The 24,811-nt window shown below is 40.8% G+C and overlaps 2 protein-coding genes across 4 annotated transcripts in view; both read left to right on the top strand.

Moving 5' to 3' along the window:
- Positions 1-16,275, top strand: part of CUNH11orf54 (chromosome unknown C11orf54 homolog) — a 31,752-nt gene extending 15,477 nt beyond the window's left edge. For all 3 annotated transcript variants that reach the window (XM_003780823.3, XM_023511481.1, XM_023511482.1), the window contains exons 4-9: positions 5,277-5,350; positions 5,545-5,646; positions 6,868-7,044; positions 9,060-9,209; positions 13,973-14,089; positions 16,077-16,275. In XM_003780823.3, coding sequence (XP_003780871.1) covers positions 5,277-5,350; positions 5,545-5,646; positions 6,868-7,044; positions 9,060-9,209; positions 13,973-14,089; positions 16,077-16,250 — 794 coding nt within the window. In that variant the 3' untranslated portion in view covers positions 16,251-16,275. The remainder of the gene's footprint in view (positions 1-5,276; positions 5,351-5,544; positions 5,647-6,867; positions 7,045-9,059; positions 9,210-13,972; positions 14,090-16,076) is intronic.
- A 4,181-nt stretch (positions 16,276-20,456) lies between these two features.
- Positions 20,457-24,811, top strand: part of MED17 (mediator complex subunit 17) — a 28,006-nt gene continuing 23,651 nt past the window's right edge. Inside the window, exons 1-2 of the mRNA XM_003780822.2 lie at positions 20,457-20,858; positions 23,839-24,005. Of these exons, the coding sequence (XP_003780870.1) occupies positions 20,609-20,858; positions 23,839-24,005 (417 nt within the window). The 5' untranslated portion in view covers positions 20,457-20,608. The remainder of the gene's footprint in view (positions 20,859-23,838; positions 24,006-24,811) is intronic.

The raw sequence follows: 24,811 nt of genomic DNA, 5'->3' as shown, positions 1-24,811 counted from the left end.
TTTGCCTATTCTCTTGTCTCTCTTTTTTAAATTTCCTATTCTCCATCTTTATAGTCACCACTGCTTATTTTTTCCTTAGACTACTAAAAGAGCCCCCTAATAGTTTCTCTAGACTTAAGCATCATTATCACTTATGAGAAAGTCTTAGGGCTGGGCAGAGCGACTCAGACCTGACTCAGAGGCTGAGACAGGTGGAGTGCCTGAGCTCAGGAATTCAAGACCAGGTTGAGCAACAGGAAAACCCCATCTCTAAAAAGAGCTGGGTTTTGTGGTGGGTGCTTGTCCCAGCTACTGGGAAGGCTGAGGCAAGAGAATCATTTAAGCCCAAGAGTTTGAGGTTGCTGTAAGCTGTGATACCACACCTCTCTACCCGGGTGACAAAGTAAACAAAACCCAGAACTTATGAGAAAGTCTTATCCATGACTGTTGATCCCAGGAAAAATGTTTTCAAAATCCCCAATTACTAATGGAAGCTATTAGAATTTTGTACATCTACCCTTTGCATAGTTAAAAAAAAGAGCAAGTATATCTGCTATGTAATATGTCAGCATAAAATTGACAAGACTATATTTTCTCAAAAGGTAAAGTGCCTTTTCTCAAATTGTATCTATCTAAATTATATCTAGCTGTTAATTAATAACATAAGTAGAAGGCTCGTTACAGTGGCTTATGGCTGTAATCCTAGCACAGGTGTCCTCAAACTACGGCCTGCAGGCCACATATGGCCCGCCCAGGATATTTATCCAGCCTGCTGGGTGTTTTTGCCACCACTGCCTCTCCTGCTTAGCAGCCAAATCGTCCCGGGGCCCACAGTCCAGCCCTCCAATGGTCTGAGGGACAGTGAACTAGCCCCCTGTTTAAAAAGTTTGAAGACCTCTGTCTAGCACCTTAGGAGGCTAAGGCAAGAGGAATGCTTAAGATCAGGAGTTTAAAACCAGCCTGAACAAGAGGAAGATACCATCTCTATGAAAAAAAGAGAAAACTTAGGCTTGGTGCCCATAGCACAGTGGTTATGGCACCAACCACATGCACTGAGGCTGGCCGGTTTGAGCCCAGCCTGGAGCCAGCTGAACAAAACTGAACAACTGCAATAAGAAAATAGCTGGGTGTTGTGGCAGGTACCTGTAGTCCTGGCTATTTGGGAGGCTGAAGCAAGAGTATTGCTTAAGCCCAAGAGTTGGAGGTTGCTGTGAGCTGTGACGTCACAGCACTCTACCAAGGGGGACGTAGTGAGACTCTGTCTCAAGAAAAAAGAAAAGAACTTTGAAAAGATTTCCCAGTATGGATCTAAAAACTTTATAACAGAGAAAATATTTTATTTGTTTCTTTTGAGACAGAGTCTCACTCTGTTACCCTCTGTAGAGTGCTATAGAGTCATAGCTCACTGCAACCTCAAACTTTTGGGCTCAAGTGATTCTCTTGCCTCAGCCTCCAGAGTAGCTGAGACTACTGGCATCTGCCACAATGCCTAGCTATTTCTAGAGATGAGGTAGAAACTCACTTTGGCTCAGGGTAGTCTCAAACCTGTAAGCTCAGGCAGTCTTAGAGTGCTAGGATTACACAAGAGAGCCACAGTTTCAGGCCCAGAGGAAGTATTTTAAATTAAAAAAACAATTTTAGACAAAATCTCCCTAAAAAGAAAAGTCCAGGACCAGATGGCTTCACATCCAAATTCTATCAAACCTTTCAAGAGGAACTAGTACCTATATTATAGGTACAACACATTCTATGAAGCAAATATTACCCTGATACCCAAACCAGGAAAGGATCCAACAAAGAAAGAAAATTATAGACCAATATCATTAATGAATATCAATGCAAACATATTCAATAAGATCTGAGCAAACAGAATTCAACAAATCAAAAAAGTTATACACCATGATCGAGTTTATTCCATAATTACAGGATTGGTTTAACATATGCAAATCAATAAATATATCACATCAATAAAATAAACAAAGACCATATGATTCTTTCAATTGATGCAGAAAAAGCCTTTGATAATATCCAGCATCTTTTCATGATCAGAATTCTTTTATTTATTTATTATTATTTTTTTGGTTGCAGCTGTCATTGTTGTTTGATGGCCCTGGGCTGGATTCAAACCTGCCAGCTCAGGTGTATGTGGCTGGTGCCTTAGCTGCTTGAGCCACAGGCGCCGAGCCTCATGATCAGAATTCTTAAGAAAATAGGCATAGAAGGGACATTTCTTAAACTGATAGAGGCCATTTACAGCAAACCCACAGCCAATATCAAATTGAATGGTGTAAAATTGAAAACATTTCTGCTCAGGTCAGGAACAAGGCAAGGATGCCCACTGTCTCCACTGCTATTTAACATAGTCATGGAAGTCTTAGTCATCGCAATCAGGCAAGAGAAGGCAATCAAGGGTATCCAGTTAGGGTCAGAGGAGATCAAACTCTCACTCTTCGCTGATAACATGATCCTATACCTGGAAAATCCCAGGGACTCAACTTCAAAACTCTTAGAAGTGATCAAGGAATATAGCAATGTCTCAGGATACAAAATTGGTACTTACAAGTCAGTAGTTGTTATACATGCCAACAATAGTCAAGATGAAAAAACAATCAAGGACTCTATTCCTTTTATAATAGTGCCAAAGAAGATGAAATACCTGGGAATTTACCTAACAAAGGACGTGAAAGATCTCTATAAAGAGAACGATGAAACTCTGAGAAAAGAAATAGCTGAAGATGTTAACAAATGGAAAAACGTACCATGCTCATGGCTGGGTAGAATCAACATTGTTAAAATGTCCATACTACCCAAAGCAATCTACAGATTTAATGCGATCCCTATTAAATCACCATTGTTATACTTTAAAGAACTTGAAAAAATAGTACTTCGTTTTATATGGAATCAGAAAAAAACCTCAAATAGCAAATACATTACTCAGAAATAAGAACAAATCAGGAGGTATCACATTACCAGACTTCAGGCTATACTATATAGTGATCAAAACAACATGGTTTCTTGTACTGGCACAAAAACAGAGTGGTAGATTTATGGAACAGAATAGAGAACCAAGAGATTAACCCAGCTACTTATCATCATTTGATCTTCGACAAGCCTATCAAAAATATTCAGTGGGGGAAAGATTCCCTATTTATTTATTTATTTATTTATATATTTATTTTTTTGAGACGGAGCCTCAAGCTATCCCCCTGGGTAGAGTGCCATGGCATCACAGCTCACAGCAACCTCCAACTCCTGGGCTCAAGCGAGTCTCCTGCCTCAGCCCCCCAAGTAGCTGGGACTACAGGCGCCCGCCACAGCGCCAGCCATTTTTTGGTTGCAGCCGTCATTGTTGTTTGGCAGGCCCGGGCGGGGGTTTCGACCCGCCACCTTAGGTGTATGTGGCTGGCGCCTTAGCCGATTGAGCCACAGGCACTGAGCCAAGACTCCCCATTTAACAGATGGTGCTGGGTGAACTGGCTGGCGACCTGTAGAAGACTGAAACTGGACCCCCACCTTTCACCATTAACAAAAATTGATTCTCACTGGATAAAAGATTTAAAATTAAGACATGAAATTGAAGAAATTGGACTGGGAGAATATTTTATGAGGAGGACCCCTTGGGCAATCGAAGCAACACCAAAAATCCATTACTGGGATCTGATCAAACTAAAAAGCTTTTGCACAGCCAAGAGCACAGTAAGTAAAGCAAACAGACAACCTTCAGAATGGGAGAAGATTTTTGCACATTACGCTTCTGACAAAGGTCTGATAACTAGAATCTACAGAGAACTCAAACTAATCTATAAGAAAAGAATAACCCCATTTCTATGTGGGCAAGAGACTTGAACAGAAACTTCTTGGATGAAGACAGGCATGTGGCCTACAAACCCATGAAAAAATGTTCATCATCCTTAATCATCAGAGAAATGCAAATCAAAACCACTTTGAGATATCTAATTCCAGTAAGATTAGCCCACATCACAGAATCCCAAAACTACAGATGTTGGCATGGATGCAGAGAGAAGGAAATGCTTCTACACTGCTGGTGGGAATGCAAGCTAATACAACCTTTTTGGAAAGAAGTTTGGAGAACACTTAAATAACTGTAGGTAGACCTACTGTTTGATCCTGCAATTCCTCTACTAGGTATATACCCAGATGATCAAAAATTATTTCAAAACAAAGACATTCACACCAGAATGTTTATTGTAGCCTAATTCATAATAGCCAAGATATGGAAACAGCCCAAGTGCCCATTGACCCATGAATGGATTAACAAATTGTGATATATATATATATATATATATATATATCACATGGTATATGTATATACCATGGAATACTATGCAGCCATAAAAAAGATGGAGACTTCACATCTTTTATGTTTACCTGGATGGATCTGGAACATACTCTTAGTAAAGTATCTCAAGAATGGTAAAAAAAGTATCCAATGTACTCAATACTATTATGAAATCAATATATAACCACCTACACACAAATACGAATGGCAAAACATAACTATAGTCCAGAAAGTAGAAGAGAAGAAGAGAGAGAGATGAGGGGAGGATGGATATGGGAGGAGGGAGGGTATTTGGGGGACCTCACGTAATGTGCATGATGCAATGGTACATTCCAAAACTATTAAGAACTGAGTATAATTGTGATGAATGTGTTACTTAGTTCAATGTAAATTTTTCATATTGTATATCAAAGCAGTACCCTAAACCCCATAAATGCATCAATGTACAAAGTTATGATTTAATAAAAAATAATACAGAAAAAAACAATTTTAGGGTGACACGTGTGGCTCAAAGGAGTAGGGCACCAGCCCCATATGCTGGAGGTGGTAGGTTCAAACCCAGCCTTGGCCAAAAACCACACACACACAAAAATCAATAATGAAATTAAATATTTGACATGTAAGTTAAAAAAATAAAAAATAATTTTAACCAAAAGAAGCCAGGAATATGTCATTACAGACTGTAGAAACCTTACTCAATGCAAACTTTGGCCCTAATTCTAGCCCTTGCTTCATCATCAACTTAATATTGCCTTTATCTTCCAACTATATCAACTCATGCCTGGTTATGATATTAGAAACACAGGTAGTTAAAACAGGAGGGGGGTACTAGCTACTTATGTCTTCTAAGCCCTGCTATTGGTAAAACACTTCCTGAGAATAGAAAAATGAATAAATTAACTCAAAATTTTAAATTGAGTGAGTGTCTTCTGGCATTTTATTCTTAAATTAGATGTCTGCCTATTTTTAAGATGGCTTGTGTTTGTTTTTTTTTTAGGCATCTGTGGGAAAACTAGAATTGCAGAAGTAGGAGGTGTGCCGTACTTATTGCCTCTTGTAAACCAGAAAAAAGTGAGTAAGAGTAAAAGTAAGTAAGAGTAAGCTTTTACTCTTCATATTCATATGAAGATCATAGAAGTTGGGTTTATTATTAGAAGACCCATTCATCAGTGTGGTAAGGAAGTGCTAATAGACCCAGTAATAAAAAGTAAAGCAGGGGATTTATATAAATTATAATTTAAATAATGTCTTTTCTTCTTCTATAGGTTTATGATGTGAATAAAATTGCAAAAGAAATCAAGCTGCCTGGAGCTTTTATTCTTGGAGCAGGGGCAGGTCCATTTCAGACTCTTGGGTTTAATTCTGAGGTCAGCATATATATATTTTTCCCCCTTTGTTTTTCTTTGTTACCCTCTGAAAGCATATATAGTAATTTTATTTTACAGATTTGACATTTAGTTTGTCTCCTTCCTTTTACTGCCAAAAACCTAGTTTCTGGGTTTAAGTGGCTGATAGCACACCAGTCTACAGATTAGATCCTATTTGGTACCGATTTGGTTTATAGGACATGCCTTAATTGGCCCAACTGTACTGGAGTACTGACTCCTAGTTTCACATTTTCTTATGATATAGGTTCTGCCTTAGATAAATCCAAGGTCTCAGGTATTCTGCTGAAGGCCCTGGATTATAGAAGATTTTTGTCTTTATACATCATAGGATACCTACTTTCTCAATATATCTTTGCTTTTAGTATAAAGGTGGTTTTGAATCAGAAGATGAATGGAATATTTAATGATCTAAATTTAATGGTCTGGCCCTCAATCAGACCAAATACTATCAGAGTATTATAATGGTTATTTATTAAAGTGAACAGCTATTAGTAGTATATGCTATTAATATATACGATTACTATATAAAAACATCACCATTTCTTCGTATCTCATGAATAAAGTGAATAATCTGTTCAGTCTGCCCATCTCTCGCAGCCTCTTCAGATGTGAACATTTGTCTGTAGTCTCACAAGTTCTTTGCAGATAGGTCTTTCCTCAGAACATTAGGGAAAAAAAGTTCTTTGTAGAAACATTAATAGAATTTTTCTAGTGTTCAAGATAGAAAAAATGTTTAAAATTTAAACATTTTCGGCTCGGCGCCTGTGGCTCAAGCGGCTAAGGCGCCAGCCACAGACACCTAAGGTGGTGGGTTCGAATCCCCAGCCCGGGCCCGCCAAACAACAATGACGGCTGCAACCAAAAAATGGCCAGGCGTTGTGGCAGGCGCCTGTAGTCCCAGCTACTTGGGAGGCTGGGGCAGAAGACTCGCTTGAGCCCAGGAGTTGGCGGTTGCTGTGAACTGTGATGCCATGGCACTCTACCCAGGGGGATAGCTTGAGGCTCCATCTAAAAATAAAAAAAATTAAACATTTTCTAGGTTTTTGTACATAAAATTAAATAAGCATATTTCATGTTTTCATATTAGTACTTGAAATGCGTGAAATGTCTTAGAGGGATGAAATATTTTGTAACATTATTCAAGATATTCTCTTTGCATAGAGATGCTAAGATTGAATGATTTCTTTATTTTCTTTTCAGTTTATGCCAATTATTCAAACAGAAAGTGAACACAAACCTCCTGTGAATGGAAGTTACTTTGCCCGTGTTAACCCTGCAGATGGAGGGTGCCTACTAGAGAAATACAGTGAGAAATATCATGATTTTGGGTGTGCACTACTGGCTAATCTTTTTGCCAGTGAAGGCCAACCTGGCAAGGTGATTTTGTCCATAAAAATACAATATTCTCCAAATGTTCTCAGATAGCTAAAGTTTGGAACTTGTGTTGCCCCAATTATGGTTTTCCTTCAGAACTACCTAGGTAGGCTCAGTGCCTGTAGCTCAAGTGGCTAAGGTGCCAGCCACATACACCTAAGGTGGCAGGTTCAAATCCAGCCTGGGCCTGCCAAACAACAATGACGGCTGCAACCAAAAAATAGCTGGGCGTTGTGGCAGGCGCCTGTGGTCCCATATACTTGGGAGGCTAAGGCAGGAGACTCGCTTGAGCCCAGGAGTTGGAGGTTGCTGTGAGCTGTGATGCCGCGGCACAGTACCCAGGGAGACAGCTTGAGGCTCTGTCTCAAAAAAAAGAAAAGAACTACCTAGGTAAAATCTCTTTAAATAACTCACTTATGGCCTGGCACAGTGGCTGACTCCTATGATCCTAATGACTTGGGAGGCTGAGGCAGGGGGATCACTCAAGGCCAGGAGTTGAGACCAACCTGGGCAACATAGCAAGACATCATCTCTAAAAAAATGAAATAAAATGAAATAAATTAGCCAGGTATGGTGGCATATGCTACTGAGCCCCAGTTACTCAGGAGGCTAAGGCAAGATGATTGATCATTCAAGATCTTAAGTTCCATGCTGCAGTGAGTTATGATCATGCCACTGCCTTCCAGCCTCGGTAACAGAACAAGAAACTATCACTAATAAAAAGAAAAACAATTATAAAAGATTCAAGGAGTATCTCAGGCAGAACAAAAGTTTTCTTTAAACTGAGGTTGGGGCTGGGCGCAGTGGCTCATGCCTGTAATCCTGGCATTCTAGGAGGTGGAGGTGGGTGGATTGCTTGAGTTCAGGTGTTTGAGACCAGGCTGAGCAAGAGCAAGACCTCATCTCTCCAAGTAGTTTGGTGTTGTGGCGGGCTCCTATAGTCTCAGCTACTCAGAAGGCTGAGGCAAGAACCCAATTGTTTGAGGTTGCTGTGAGCTATGACGCCATAGCACTTTACCCACGGCAACAAAGTGAGACCCTGTCTCAAAAAAAATCAAAAACAAAAAACTGAGGTTAAAACTTAGTAAGCAATATCTTTTTCTGAGTAACTAAAAGGCAAGAATATTAATTTGGGGAATGAATTTGTCACTTAAATGAATCATGCAGCTAAAATAAATGCTTACTTATAGGTAGTAAACAAGTAATTTGCTCATTTCTGATTGATCATATATTGTTCTAGATAGAAATGATGGTAGCAAAAATGCATAGCAAGACCATGAGTGGTGGCTCACTTCATTTTAAGGGAAACGAAAAAATGTTATCATTTCCCCTCATTCTCATTAATCAAAGATTGATCCCTTTAAGCCTGGGAATTCTTAACCTTTTACCAACTTCACATACATGTTAAGAAAGTCTCTAAATCGGCTCGGCGCCTATAGCTCAACCGGCTAAGGCGCCAGCCACGTACACCTAAGATGGCGGGTTCGAATCCCCAGCCCGGACCCGCCAAAACAACAATGACGGTTGCAACCAAAAAATAGCCAGGCGTTGTGGCGGGTGCCTGTGGTCCCAGCTACTTGGGAGGCGGAGGCAGGAGACCTGCTTGAGCCCAGGAGTAAGAGGTTGCTGTGAGCTGTAATGCCACAGCACTCTGCCCAGGGGGACAGCTTGAGGCTCAGTCCCAAAAAAAAAAAAAAGAAAGTCTCTAAATCCTTGTCAGTATGTATAATGGTAAGACGAAAATAAAATAGTCTCTATAACTCTCTTTCTTAGTTCAAGAATGCAGAACTAATACTTATTATTAGAGTAAATTATATGTAACTGATTATTTGTGTGTATACATATATATAATCAAGATGCACAGAGGATTGAGATACTTCAGCTCAGATCTGGGAGCTCTAAGCAAAGAAGAGAATATTTGCTTGATGTCATTAAATTATATACTGTTTCACTTTGGTAGTTATTCACATAAAATTTTGCAGCCTAGCTGATGATATACGTATTTATATTCCCTGCAGGTCATTGAGGTGAAAGCAAAAAGAAGAACTGGACATCTTAATTTTGTGACTTGTATGAGACAGACTCTGGAAAAACATTATGGAGATAAACCCGTAGGGATGGGAGGTACTTTTGTAATTCAGAAAGGAAAAGTGAAGTCTCACATTATGGTAAGCGCCTATGTGTGCGTGCATGCATGCATGTATGTGGGGGGTTGTGTGCAATGCTGAAGATCTTGGGATGTTTAAGTATGTGTTGGGGAGGCAGCACCTGTGGCTCAAGGAGTAGGGCACCGGCCCCATATACTGAAGGTGACAGGTTCAAACCCGCCCCAGCCAAAAAACTGAAAAAATAATTAATTATGTGTTAGGAATCTGACCTTTAAAGATACCATAACAAATCCTTTCACTTTAATTGTATTACTTTAACTGATAAACAGTACTATAAATCATATTGTGAGATACTATCTAGCTAGAATTCTTTTTTCACATTAATGTATTAGAACTTTCTTGTCAGTGTATTTAAGTTCAAGGTAAATTAAACTGTGAGCCTTAAAAACTGCTTATTTTCATTGCCCAAATCCCAAACTCTATATAGTAGACTTTGCCATTAAGGTGGTTGTGCTTTTGAGGAAAGAAAAGGTCACTGTAAAGATTAATCTTGGACTGAGCATGGTGGCTTATGCCTGCAATCCTAGCACTTTGGGAGGCCAAGGCTGGAGGACTGCTTGAGGCCAGGAATTTGAGTTGCTGTGAGTGCTAATGAGCCACTGCACTGTAGCCTAGGTGATAGAGGGAGACCCTGTCTCAAAATAAATAAACAAAAAACAGTTTAGTTTATGGGTTAAGTATATGTTTATAGGACATTAAGGATAGAATATTTTATTAAGCTTTGTTGAGACAGAGTCTCAAGCTCTTGTCCTGGGTAGAGGGCTGTGGAGTCACAGCTCACAGCAACTTCCAGTTCTTCGGCTTAAGTGATTCTCTTGCCTCAGACTCCCAAGTAGCTGAGACTATAAGCGCCTGCCACAACACCAGGCTATTTTTTTTTTTTTTGAGACAAGAGTCTCAAGCTGTCACCCTGGGTAGGGTGCTGTGGCATCACAGCTCACAGTTACCTTCAACTCCTGGGCTCAAGCGATTCTCCTGCCTCTGCCTCCCAAGTAGCTGGGACTACAGGTGCCCGCCACAACACCCAGCTATTTTTTGGTTGCAGCTGTCATTGTTTGGTGGGCCCAGACTGGATTTGACCCGCCAGCTCAGGTGTATGTGGCTGGTGCCTTAGCCACTTAAGCCACAGGCGCCGAGCCTTTTTTTTTTTTTTTTTAAGACAGAGCCAGTGTAGTGGCATCACAGCACACAGCAACCTCCAACTTCTGGGCTCAAGTAATTCTCCTGCCTCCACCTCCCAAGTAGGTGGGACTACAGGGACCCACCACAATGCCTGGCTATTTTTTGTTGTAGCCATCATTGTTGTTTGGTGGGTCGGGGCTGGATTTGAACCCATTAGCTCAGGTGTATGTGGCTGGCGCCTTAGCTGCTTGAGCCACAGGCTCTGAGCCAGGGGCTATTTTGTTGTTGTTGTTGTTGCAGTTGTCATTGTTGTTTTAGCTGGCCCGGGCTGGATTTGAACCCACCAGCCTGGGTATATGTGGCTGGTACCCTACCCATCGAGCCACAGATGCCACCTATTTTTTTGTTTTTGTTTTCTGTCTCACTTTATTGCCTTTGGTAAATAGAGTGCTATGGTGTCATGGCTCACATCAGCCTCACATTCTTGGGCTCAAGTGATCCTCTTGCCTTAGCCTCCCGAGTAGCTCAGCCTATAGTCACCTGCCACAATACCTGGCTGTTTTAGAGACCAGGCTTCCTTCTTGCTCAGGCTGGTCTGAAACTCCTGAGCTCAAGCAACCTGTTTAGGCACTCTGGGAGGATGAGGCAGGTAGATTGCTTGAGTGAAAGGAGTTCAAGACCAGCCTGAGCAAGAGTACCCCCATCTCTACTAAAAATAGAAAAACTAGCTGGGTGTGGTGGCAGATGCCTGTTGTCCCAGTTACTCAGGAAGCTGAGGCAAGAGGATCTCTTGAGCCCAAGAGTTTGGAGGTTGCTGTGAGCTATGATGACACCACCCAGGGCTATTAACAGAGTGAGACAGACTCTGTCTCAAAAAAATAGTTGTGGTAAAATACACATAACTTAAAATTTACCTTTTTAACAATTTTTAAATATACAACTCAGTGGTATTATTTATACTCTTGTTACTATTCAGCCATCACCACCATACATCTCCAGAACTTTTCTCCTCTTCCTGTAAAACTGAAACTCTGTACCCATTCAACAGTAACCCTCATTTCCTCTATTCTGACAACCACCATTCTGCTTTCTATCTCTATAAATTTGACCACTCTAGATAGCTCATACAAGTGGAATCATTATGTCATTTGTTCTTTTGTGATTGGTTTATTCCACATAGCATAATGTTGTCAAGGTCTATCTATGTTGTAGAATAGCAGAATTTCCTGTTTAAGACAGAATAATATTCCTTTTTTTTTTTTTGAGACAGGGTCTCATTATGTTGCCCTTGATAGAGTGCTGTGACATCACAGCTCACAGCAACCTCAAACTCTTGGGCTCAAGTAGCTGGGACTACAAGGGCCGGCTATTTGTTTCTGTTGTTGTAGTTGCCATTGTCGTTTAGCAGAGCCGGGCCAGGTTCAAACCTGCCAGCCTCAGTGTTTGTACCCGGCGCCCTAACCACTGAGCTGTGGGTGCCAAGCCAATAACATTCAATTGTATGTATACACATTTTGTTTTTCTATTCATCCATCAATGAAAACTGGGTTGCTTCTGGGCAGCGCCTGTGGCTCAGTGAGTGGGGCACCAGCCCCATATACTGAGGGGGTGGATTCAAAGCCGGCCCCAGACAAACTGCAACAAAAAAATAGCTGGGCGTTGTTGCGGGCACCTGTAGTCCCAGCTACTTGGGAGGCTGAGGCAAGAGAATCACTTAAACCCAGGAGTTGGAGGTTGCTGTGAGCTGTGACATCACGACACTCTACCAAGGGCAATAAAGTGAGACTGTGTCTCTGAAAAAAAAAAACAAAAAAACTGGGTTCCTTCTACTTTTTTTTCTTTTTTTTTAGGGTTGGGGGTAGAAGAGGGAGGGAAAAGCGGTCTTCCATATTGTGGCTATTGTTATGCTGCTGTGAACATGGATGTACACGTATCTCTTCAAGACGCTTCAGTTCTTTTGGGTTTATACCCAGACTTAGAATTTCTGGGTCATATGATAATTTTATGTTTAATTCTTTTAGGAACTACCATAAGATTTTTCCATAGTGCTACACCATTTTACACTGCCCTCAGCAATGCATTTTTCTACATCGTAGCCAACACTATTTTGGTTTTTTTTGACACAGACCTGGGTAGAGTGCTGTGGCGTCATAGCTCACAGCAACCTTGGGCTTGGGCTTAGGTGATTGTCTTGCCTCAGCCTCCTAAGTAGCTGGGACTACAGGCGCCTGCCACAACACCTAGCTATTTTTTTGTTTGCAGTTTGGCCAGGGGCAGGTTTGAACCCAACACCCTCCGTATGTGGGGCCAGCGCCGTCCTCACTGAGCCACAGGCACTGCCTCTTTGCTCATTTTCTAATTAAGGTGTTTGTTTTAGATCTTTATATTCTGAGTATCAATCCCTTATCAGATATGATTTGCAAGTATTTTCTACCATTCCATTAGCTGCCTTGTAACTTTGTTGCTACACATTTGTCATTTGGTGCACAAAAGTTTTAATTTTTATTAAAATTTTATGTCTTTTTTTTGTTGACTGCACTTTTCAAGAAATCATGGCCAAATCCAATATCCTTAAACTTTTACCATAGGTATTCTTCTATATAAGTATTAGCTCTACTAATACTTTAAGTCTTTGATCCATCCACATTGAATTAATTTTTGTGTATGGTGTAAGATGGAGGGTCCCAGTTCACCTTTTTCATGCAAATGCACCACCATTTGTTGAAGACTGTCCTTTCCTCATTGAATAGTATTGACACTCTTGTTGAAAATCATTTAACTAGCCAGTCACAGTGGCTCGTGTTTGTAATCCTAGCACTCTAGGAGGCTGAGGTGGGTGGATTGCTTGAGCTCAGGAGTTTGAGATGAGGTGGGTGGATTTGCTTGAGTTCTGGAGTTTGAGATCAGCCTGAGCCAAAGTGAGACTCCATCTCTACTAATAGACGGAGGCAAAAGGATTGCTTGAGCCTGAGTTGGAGGTTGCTGGGAGCTATGACACCACAGCACTCTCCCCAGGGCAACAGCTTGAGACTGTCTCAAAAAAGGAAAGAAAAGAAAAGAAAATCATTTGACTATATATGCAAGGATTTATTTCTGGGCTTTTTTTTTCTTTACCACCAGTCTGATGTCTGTCTTTATGCTAGTATTGCACTCTTTTGATGACTGTAGCTTTGTATTAAGTTTTGAAGTCAAGAAGTGTAAACCAGCTCAGTGCCCGCAACACAGTGGTTATGGTGCCAGCCACATACATCGAGGGTTGCAGGTTCGAACCCAGCCTGGGCCAGCTAATCAACTGCAACAAAAACACAGCCGGATGTTGTGGCAGGCGCTTGTATTCCCAGGTACTTGGGAGGCTGAGGCAAGAGAATCGTTTAAGCCCAAGAGTTGGAGGTTGCTGTGAGCTATGATGCCATAGCCCTTCACTGAGGGCGACATAGTGAGACTGTCTCCCAAAAAGAAAAAAAAAAGTATAAACCATATAATGTTCTTTTTTCAAAATTGTTGTGGCCATTCAAAGTCCAAAAATAGTCAGTAGAATACATAAGAAGGCTTAAAAATTTTAACTTAATGAAATTGTGTTTTAAATTTTATTTCTCAATAATATTCAGTATGTTTACCTGTTTAACAATCTTGTATTGCAGCCAGCAGGATTTTCTTCCTGCCCCTTGAACTCAGATGAAGATGTGAATAAATGGCTTCATTTTTATGAGATGAATGCTCCTTTAGTTTGTCTGCCAGTTTTCGTCTCCAGAGACCCAGTAAGTCTGTGTCTATATTTTATATTGCACTAATAGTACATGGTAATGCTTGATTTTTAGGATATTCTTTTAAAATTAAGTATTTTTTGTGTTGTGGTTATTTAAGCACTAGGATAATCTCTAGAATTATCTTGAAAGGTAATAAGGGAACGGATGGCTTACCACCCTATCAGTTAGGAAGAGCAGATTTTTACCATTGGGAAAGTGAAGACACAGACACTTCAAATACTTCTCCAAATCATTTTATTGAACAGTAGATGTAGCAGGGCATGGTGGTACACCCGTGTTGCCCTAGCTATTTGAGAGGCTGAGACAAAAGGATCACTTGACCCCCAGGAATTTGAGACCATCCTGGGCAAGCAACCCAGTCTCAAAAAAAATAAATAAATAAAAAAGTAAAACCACAATTAAATTCTGGTCCTCTTTAATCTCATTTGGTGTTTATAATATTCTAATATCGCATGCACAAAACTAGAAGAATTATAGACCAAAGAAAATACATAGTGTCTACTAAAATACTGATCATATCTTTGGATCCATTGATTACATATCTAGGACTTCATCCTCAAATATATATGCATAATTACATTAAAATGATTAGTTAAAAAATTATTCATGACAGAGTTATTATAGTAGCCAAAGAATTGGAAATAATATGTCATTTGGGAAGAGTTATGTACATACAATGTGAAATGCCATGTAGGTGTAAAGAATGAGGAAGCATTTCTATGATCTGATACACAAACATCTCCAGATACATTGTTAAGTTAAAAACCCAGAAAAACCTCTGGCCAGGCACGGTGGCTCATGCCTATAATCCCAATACTTCAGAAGGCTGATGCAGGAAGATCACTAGGAATTGAAAACCAGCCTGAGCAATATAGGGAGACCCTGTCTCCACAGACACTTTGTAAAGAATTACTGGGGTGTGGTGGTGTATGCCTGTAGGTCTAGGTGCAGAAGGATTACTCAGGCCACAGTTTAAGGTTACACTGAAGTATGGTCAGTCCATTGCATTCCAGCCTTTGCAACAGAGCAAGACCCTGTCTCTATTTAAAAAATAAACACCCCCCCCGAAAAAAACTCTATACAGAAAAGTATGTACAAAGTGCTTCAATTTAAGTAAAGAAATAATAAAAGTAAATATTTCTGGAAGCATATGCAAGAATGTACTGCTTATACTGGTCGCCTGCTAGGAGAGGAGTTAACTGGCAGGAGATAGGAGGAACGACACATTTCATTGAGTATTTCCTTTTGCACCCTTTGAATCTGGAAAATGTGTATGTGCTAGCTATTTCATTTTTTATTTTTTGAGTCAGTGTCTCACTTTGTCCTCCTGGGTAAAGTGCCATTGCATCATAGCTCACAGCAACTTCAAACTCCTGGGCTCAAGAGATACTCTTGCCTCAGCCTCCTGAGTTGCTGGGACAACAGGCCTGTGCCACCACGTCCAGCTAATTTTCTGTTTTTAATAGAGACAGAGTCTCTTGCTCAGGCTGGTCTGGAACTCCTGAGCTCAAGCAATCCACCTGCCTTGACCTCCCAGAGTGCTACAGGAATGAGCCACTGTGACTGGCCTCCTGTGCTAGCTATTTTGAAAATAAAAACTATTGGCTGGGCACAGTTGTTCATGCCTATAATTCTAGCACTCTAGGAGTCTGAGGTAGGAGGGCTGCTTCAGCTCAGGAGTTCGAGACCAGTCTGAGCAAAGCCAGACCCTGTCTCTACTAAAAACAGAAAAATTAGCTGAGCATAGTGTGGAATGAATGTTGTCTCAGGTACTTGGCAGACTACTTGAGTCTGGGAGTTTGAAGTTGCTGTGAGCTACAATAATGCCACTGTATTCTAGACTGGGCAATAGAGCAAGACTCTGTCTCAATAAAATAAACATAAGTAAAAACTACTGTAACATAAAAAGTTCTTCCTCTCCCTAAAACAAATTATAATCAAAATAATATTAGTCCTAACAGATTGCTTGTTATCCTAGGGTTTTGATTTGCGACTGGAGCACACTCACTTTTTTAGTCATCATGGAGAAGGTGGACACTACCATTATGACACTACCCCAGATACAGTGGAATATCTTGGATACTTCTTACCTGCAGAATTTCTGTATCGTATTGATCAACCAAAAGAGACCCATACAATTGGACGAGATTAAATCAGCTGATACTCATTTAGAAAAAGAAATAATTATGGTTGATTAACTCATTAATCAATTCAGATATAAAATCTAATAGAAATGATCTCACTACTTAAACCTCACTTTTTGGCTTTCAAAATGAAGGGACTAGATTAACATTGTATTCTATATTATTTTGCATATCTGTCTGAAAGAGCATATTGGGAACAAAGAAACCTAACTGAAATGTTCTGTAATTTTTTTTACATACATACCAATGTCATTGTTTTTTTCTATAATATCAGGAAAATCAGTGTTGTGTTTATATATATTAAATATAAACATGATCAGGAATCATACAATTATTCCTACTATCTAATAACTTATATTTGTATGACATTAAGTATTTTCAAATGAATCTTGCAGCTTCGAATTGGATATTTTTGAGTATTAGAAAAATCAAGTGTTTAGAATCATTTGGTGAGCTGTGATCCTATCACCATACTCCAGCCTGGGCAACTGAAGGAGACTCCATCTCATACTTTTTAAGAAAAAAAAAAAAAGAAATAAATGTGGATAGTTCTTGTGAATCTTTGTATTGGATTTTAAATATCCTTTCCAGAAAGTATACTTTTTTCATGGACAAAGTGCCAATGGGTACACTTCAGCCTTTGTGAAGTTAACCCATACTCAGAAGTTGGCAGTTTGCCTTTCATAGACATTACCAACTACGGGCAGCCATGACTCCTCCCCTGTTTGGATTGCCAATTGGAAGCAGTTTTACCTTGTTGGTTATTTGCAAGAAGAAAGGGAAAAGCAGCACTATCAAATTACAACATTGAAGTGAGCATACTTTAATTTATAAGTGAAGTTTTTGTTAAACATCACCACTGTCCTTTGTGAAATAAAAATTACTGTAATGGTTAAAATTTTCCCCAGTGTTCTTCAATAATTATCAGCCAGGGATCAACACTCTAGTCTCATTCATGATTAATAAGATTAATAGCCAATCTTGCTATTGTGCAAGATTCCAGACCGCTTTAGTACTAAGCAGTTAATCTTTAATATTTTTTGTTGTTCTACTTTGGATGTTAGCTATGCCTTTTGAGTATAAATTCCTAAATATTATTCTGAAATAAGCACTATTTTGAAATAGAAATATGGATAAAAATTTTCATGATTGGCTTGGTGCACAGTGGTTACAGCGCCAGCCACATACACTGAGGGTGACAAGTTCGAACCTGGCCCAGGCCAGCTAAACAACAACAACTGTAACAAAAAATAGCCGGGCGCTGTGGTGGGCTCTTGTAATCCCAGCTACTTGGGAGGCTGAGGCAAGAGAATTGCTTAAGCCCAAGAGGTGGAGGTTGCTGTGAGCTGTGACGCCATGGTTCTCTACCCAGGGCAACATAGTAAGACTGTATCCCCCCCCCCACCAAAAATTTTGTTTTTCATGATTGCTTATCAATCCAGGAATGGATTAACAAGCCGTGATATATGTTTACCATGGAATACTATTCAGCCACTAAAAAATATGGAGACTTTACATCTTTTGTATTAACCTGGATGGAGGTGGAACGTATTCTTCTCAGTAAAGCATCATAAGAATGGAGAAGCAAGAATCCAGTGTACTCAATTCTAGTATGAGTGCAGTAGATGAGCTAATGCAAGGGGTAGGGTAGGGGAATGAGATATTGGGGAGAGGGGAGGAGGGTGGGAGATGGAGGGTCAAGGTGTATGGCACACCTCTTGGGAGAGGGACACAAGTGTAAGAAGGACTTTAACAAATGCAATCAATCAGTGTGACCTAATTCTTTGTACTCTCAATGAATCCCAAACAATAATAATAAATACATATAAAAAATTTCATGATATACTATGTCTCTTTTTAATATCGTGCCTCCAGACAAAAATAATCTTTCATTAACAAATATATATTGAATATCTATCTTGCCCTCTGGAATGTAAAGTCCGGAACTGTGTAGCGCTAGTGCCTTTAACGGTACCTGGTCAGAATAGGCATCAGATGATTATGCTGGGCATTGTACAGACAGTTCCCAAGTTACAAACATCCAACGTATGTACAGCTTGCACTTATGAATGGAGGCTATTACAGGTAATAGGTAAATGTACCTGTTCCAACTTAGCTACAAATTCATCTTAAACCTACAGAACCTATCTTGTTTATAGCCTGGAGACTGCCTGTAGGGGATGACAAACTATAAAGACATAATATGTCAGGTGGCATTAAGTATTATGAAGAGAAATAAAGCAAAGACAGACTGTGAAGGAGAATGCCATTTTGTCCTGGCTATCCCACACAGGATGCACTCCCCCAACTTGGTTCAAATGTCAAAACTGATGAAGTTACATGCCAAGAAGGTATGAAAGGGTTTTATATACCAGTAAGCTTTCTGAGGACAGTAGGACAGTCCTTAAACTCTCTTTGAACTACATTCTTGATTATCTCAAGTTGACATTTTGGAAACCACAAAGATACCCAAAGTAAGTCTCCAGGTATCATCTACAATCAAGGCCTGGGTAGAAAAAGCTTTTCATTCACTCAACCTCACTGAAGCTGATAGGGGCCTCTTTTGAGACTGCTCATTAGGTTCAAATCTTCCTAGTTTTGTTGTGAGATTCAGACTTTATTCAAATGATAAGATTCCACATTTGATGGAGCTGGAATTGAAGCTCTGGTTTTAAGGTAGTTTTGTTTGGGGTGGTGCCTGTGGCTCAGTGAGTAGGGCACCAACCCCATATATGAATGGTACTGGGTTCGAACCTGGCTCTGGCCAAACTACAACAATAACAAAAAAAGCCAGCTTTGTGGCAGGTGCCTGTAGTCCCAGCTACTTGGGAGGCAGAGGCAAGAGACTCCGCTAAGCCCAAGAGCTGGAGGTTGCTGTGAGCTGTGATGCTACTGCACTCTACAAAGGGTGACAAAATTGAGACTCTTAAAAAAAAAGGTAGTTTTGGTTTTGTTCTCTAGAGATTCTGCTATCCGGGAATTTGTGATTTTCACTTTTCTCTGACATTAAGGGTTGGTTGTTGAACTATTCATCAGAGTTTGTACAGCCTTTTCTCTCCTTTGAATTTTGGTCAGAGAAGGAAATAGTTTCTCTCTTTGAAGAAAGTAAGTGAAATGTCTCTTAGCTTAAGCAAAATTTGTAATTTTAATTAAAAACCTAGCTAAACTCAGAAGTTTGGTTCATCTGGCATATCTAACGTCCCTTTTTGAGTGACAAAACGAGGGGAAAGCTTTCTATGAGGATGAAGATAACTCCCCCAATAAGGAACACCATTCTCCAAAAGTCACCTTAGTCAACTGTCTTTCGGAGCGTTTGAGCTCATTGCTTGTAACGTGGAACGGTTTCATAGGGAATCTTAACTCAGTGGGCACATAGAAAGGGTTGCTATTTTTTAGTGCCTAAGCACTTAGTTATGTAAGAGGGGAGAAAGGACTCGGGTGACACCTGAAGAGTAATTTTCATTAAGCAGCATGCCAGATCCAAAACACTTTTCTCTTTTTGTCTTTGGTCATTTACAAAAGAAGCCCAAACTATAAGCAATCACTCATTTAAAGCCAAGTTGTTCCTAACAACTGCAACTCCAGCTAAACTGATGTAGAATACTTTACGGTGAGACCCCTCCTCCTCCGTAGGTACCTAGAAAAACGGTCTTAACCAATAAAGATCCCCAAACTACAATGGCAAAAATGGGGTACCCTTGAAATACCTAAATTCATTTATGTGCACAACTAGACAAAGCCAGCTCTAAGGTTAAACAATATAATTGAGAGACTTGCGTTCAGTGGGACTTAGAGGCTCTGACGCAGTTCTTTCCCTATCGGAAGAAAGAAAACAAAAGGCTCTCTAAAACCATTTCTGAATTAAAAGTGGGGCAGCTTCTTCTCCTCCTATTCCTGTTTTCCCCTCTGGAACTCCTGACCTCAAGCGATCCTCCCGCCTCGGTTCCCAGAGTGCCAGTATTTCAGCCACCGCGCCCGGCCCTTCACTGTTTTTAAACAAGTAATCCTTAAACACAGAACAGGTTCCCCAAGGTCACGGCTTCCGAATCCTACCTTCCCTCCAGCTGCCGGCAACGCCTCCTAGAGGCCAGGAAGTACTTCCCGACCTGTCTGCAAAGATTTACCGGAAGTGCTCTCAGAAACGCCGGGACTCCCGCGCCTGCGCAGTTTTGACCCGCGCGTCTTGGGGGAGGGGCGGGGGTGTGCGCCTTGCAGTGCATCCTGGGAAGGTGGCTGGGCACAGGCTTTGTTTCTCACTCTAGAGTTGCGTGGGGTTTACTGACGGTCCTGAGAGGCATCACAGTTCTGGGGTTCTGGGTCCCGGCTGCCGACGGGGATCTTCCAGCGGCTCGTCGACGCCGCCAGCATGTCCGGGGTGCGCGCTGTGCGGATCAGCATCGAATCGGCCTGCGAGAAGCAGGTCCAAGAGGTGGGCCTGGATGGCACCGAGACTTACCTGCAGCCATTGTCCATGTCACAGAATTTGGCGCGTCTGGCGCAGCGGATCGACTTCAGCCAGGGTTCGGGCTCCGAGGAGGAGGAGGCGTCCGGGACCGAGGGCGACTCTCAAGACTGGGCGGGCGCTGGGTCCAGCGCAGACCAGGACGACGAGGAAGGTAAGGCCGGTGTCTGCTCTCGAGTCCGCGAATGTGGGGTCCAGTAGCCACCCGAGTAATGTCATTGTGTCTCCCACGCTAGGTAGAATACTGTGCTTGGGAGCCCTTTGAAAATATCAGCTTCGCGGAATAGTATTATGCCCACCATCTTTTTATTACATCCGAGCAGGTTAGGGTATAACTCTTTATACTCCTTATCCTTCTATGGGTCTTCTCGAGCGTTTGAGATGCTCACACTGGTGAAGTCTTTAAATAAATGCTTCTTTTTTTTTTTTTAAGACAGTCTCATGGCTAGAGTGCCGTGGTATCAGCCCAACTCACAGCAACCTCAAACTCCTGAGTTCAAGTGATCCTCCTGCCTCAGCCTTCCCGGTAGCTGGGACTACAGGCACCCGCCACAACGCCGGTCTAATTTTTTCTATTTTTAATAGAGATGGATCTCACTCAACCTCTCAGGTTGGTCTCAAACTCCTGAGCTCAAGGGGTCCTTCTGTCTCGGCTTCCCAGAGTGCTAGGATTACTGGCACGAGCCATCGCGCCCGGCCAAATACATGCGTTTTTAATAAAGTGCATTTAATGTGGCCCACTCAGTAGCTAAGAACCCTGTATTGGGGCTCTGCCCCTTACTAGCTGTGTGACTTTGGGAGAGTTACTTTGCTTCCTTATGCAATGTGGACGATGACAGCAGCACTACAGAAAAAAGAGGTCTGTGTTGACTGGAGTATGAGGTGAAGTCGAACAGGTAGGCAGAGGCCAGGTCATGCAGACCCTGGTTGGCAGGGTGAGAAGCATTTGGCTTTTATGAAGACAGCAGAAAGCTCTTGGAGGGTGGATAGAGACAGGTGACCCTGCTAAAGATTTCTCTGTATGCCATGTAGTGAATGATTTCTAGGGGAAGCAAAACTGCGAGGGAGGAGGCTAACTAGGAGATAATTAAAGAAACAATACTAGTGGGTTTTGGATTCTTATTACTGTTGGGGATTTAAGAGGGAAAAAGTTACAATTCTTGATTTAGTTATGCAGCAGACCCATTCTAAAGGGCATGTAAGGATGTCATTTCAAGCCAGTGATGTTAGGACAATTAGGAGCCCATGCCAGGGTTGGATGGTAAATAGTACTTCAAACCTCACAAAAAATTATTTCCACAAGGATCAAATTACCAATGAAGAAAGTAAAACAAAATGTTGGAAGAAATAATAAAGGCATAATTGTATGACTTAACACCCGTCTCTCCCTGCTTCCCCTTCCATCTTCCCTTCTCTCGCTCCCTGCTCTCTGCTATCTTTTCTCTTTCTCTTCACCCCACTCTCTTCCCTATGTCTAAATAAAATAAACTTACACTTTTATTTTATAAAAAAAAAAAAAAAACTGCATAACCGCAGGAGTAGGAGAGACTTTCCTAGGATAGGAAATGCAGGTGTTATTAAAGAAAGACATAGTTCAGCCAATACACCGGGACTGGCAGGTTCAAACCCAGCCCAGGCCTGCCAAACAACAATGACAACTACAGTAAGAAAGTAGGCGGGCGTTGTGGTGGGCACCTGTAGTCCCAGCTACTTGGGAGGCTGAGGCAAGAGAATCACTTAAACCCAAGAGTTTGAGGTTGCTGTGAGCTGTGACACCATGGCACTCTACCATGGGTGACACAGAGAGACTCTGTCTCAAAAAAATAAATAAATAATAAAAAAGAAAGACAAGTTAATTACATAAAATTTTAAAATAAAAAGATGCTATAAACTAAATAAAAAGATAAATGTTAGAATGGGGAAGTATCAGGTATATGTATGACACAGACTTGGTTGATATCCTGATATTCGAAGAATTCCTTTAAACTGAAAAGAAAAAGATGACTGAGTAGAAAAAGGCGAAAAGATAAACAGTCAACTCACTGAGGAGAGACTCAAGATGCCAATAAATGTAGACTCAGTCTCACTAGTAAGGAGAGGCAAACTGAAACATCATTGAGGTACTGTTTTCATGCATAAAACTGGCAGAAATTTAAGAGATTGTTAATATTCAGTGCTGGGAATCTAAGTTAATAGTCTTAATGTTTATCTACCTTTTTTCACCAATATGATGGCTAAGAATTTAATGTACAGAAAAAGTTGTACATTTAGACAAGTATGTGTTCAAATTTTTTACTACTGCTGGCATTGTTGGAAGCACTCTACATGTCCATTACTTAGGAATGGTAAAAAGTATTGTAGATCCATGTTTCAGAATACATACACTGTTAAAAAAAAAAATGAGAGGGATATATAAGGGCTGATGTGTAAATGTCTTGAGGACCTATTAGTGGGGGTAAAAGCAAGTAAATGAAAAATGATAAAATATATATGTAAGTACATAGAAAAACCTTCGAAACGTTAAGCCCCAGTTGTTAATAGTGATTTCTTTGGAGGGGAGAGAGTTAGGGGTAGAAAATAAAACGTTCACTTTTTTACTCTCTTAATAATCTTTATCATTTGAGCTCTATACAGTGAGCATGTATTTAATAAAAATAATTTTTTTTCCCAAGACCAGCCTGAGCAAGAGGAAGACCCCATCTCTAAAAAATAGCTGGGCATTGTGGTGGGTGCCTATAGTCCCAGCTACTTGAGAGGCTGGGGCAAGGGATTGCTTGAGCCCAAGAGTTTTAGGTTGTTGTGAACTGTGACGCCATGACACTACTGAGGGTGACAAAAAAAAATAAAGTTAGCATAAATTTTAAAAGATCTATGAGAACCTGTCTATAATGTAATGATTTAAGCTATGGGAATATATAATTATGTATGATATTTGTTTTGCAATTGTAGAAATGCCTACTTAATATTAACAGAGATTGAAAAAAGGATGGAGGGAATGGGACAAAAAGGAGCAAGTTGAAATAAAATCCATTATTTCTCTTTTTAGTATTGTTAAACCTCTAAATGAACTTTCTGTCATCTGTCCAATGTAACTTATACTTACTTTGTCTTTCTTTTTTTATTTATCTTTTTAGGGCTGGTAAAATTTCAACCTTCCCTTTGGCCTTGGGACTCAGTGAGGAACAATTTGAGAAGTGCCCTGACAGAGATGTGTGTTCTCTACGATGTTCTTAGTATTGTTAGGGATAAAAAATTTATGACTCTTGATCCCGTCTCCCAAGATGCACTTCCTCCAAAACAGGTATTTGTGGGCTTTAATTGAATAGGAGTTTCAGTTAGTCTCAGGGCCATTTTTTGGCTGTGTGGGTATTCTCTTTTTCTTTCTTGAAAAATTAAATCTAGATGAAGATTTCAAAACTAATTGGTCTAAAACAAAGCCATAATGGTGGCGCCTGTGGCTCAGTCAGTAGGGCACCGGCCCCATATACCGAGGGTGGCAGGTTCAAACCCAGTGCTGGCCCAATTACAACAAAAAAATAGCCAGGTGTTGTGGTGGGTACCTATAGCCCCAGCTACTCGGGAGGCTGACGCAAGAGAATCGCCTAAGCCAGGAGCTGAAGGTTGCTGTGAACTCTGACGCCATGGCACTCTACCAAGGGCGATAAAGTGAGACGCTGTCTCTACAAAAAAAAAAAAGCCATAAAACTGCATCTCCATTATTTTATTATCTGCCTGTGACCCTTGGAAGAGTTAAGTTTCATTAATAATGTAGTATTTTAAAGGTTACTAGATCTTAAATTCTCATAGCCCAGATTCCTGATCTATAATATTCTGCACAAAAATGTAATGACAAAATGGCTTAGGAGTCAGGAAGACCTGGATTCAAATCCTGCCTCTGCCCTCACTAGCCATGTGGACTTAAGCACGTTATTTTCTCTCTCTCTCTCTCTTTTTTTTTTTTTTTTTTTGGAGACATAGTCTGACTATGTCGCCCTCAGTAGAGTGCTGCGGTATTACAGCTCACAGCAACCTCAAACTCTTGGGCTTAAGCAATTCTCTTGCCTCAGCCTCCCAAGTAGCTGGGACTACAGGCACCCTCCACAAAGT

Source organism: Otolemur garnettii, unplaced genomic scaffold (genome assembly GCF_000181295.1).
Source record: "Otolemur garnettii isolate 467f Iridium unplaced genomic scaffold, OtoGar3 scaffold00001, whole genome shotgun sequence".
Classification (NCBI taxonomy): domain Eukaryota; kingdom Metazoa; phylum Chordata; class Mammalia; order Primates; family Galagidae; genus Otolemur; species Otolemur garnettii.
This window is presented reverse-complemented; position numbering and strand designations above follow the sequence as displayed.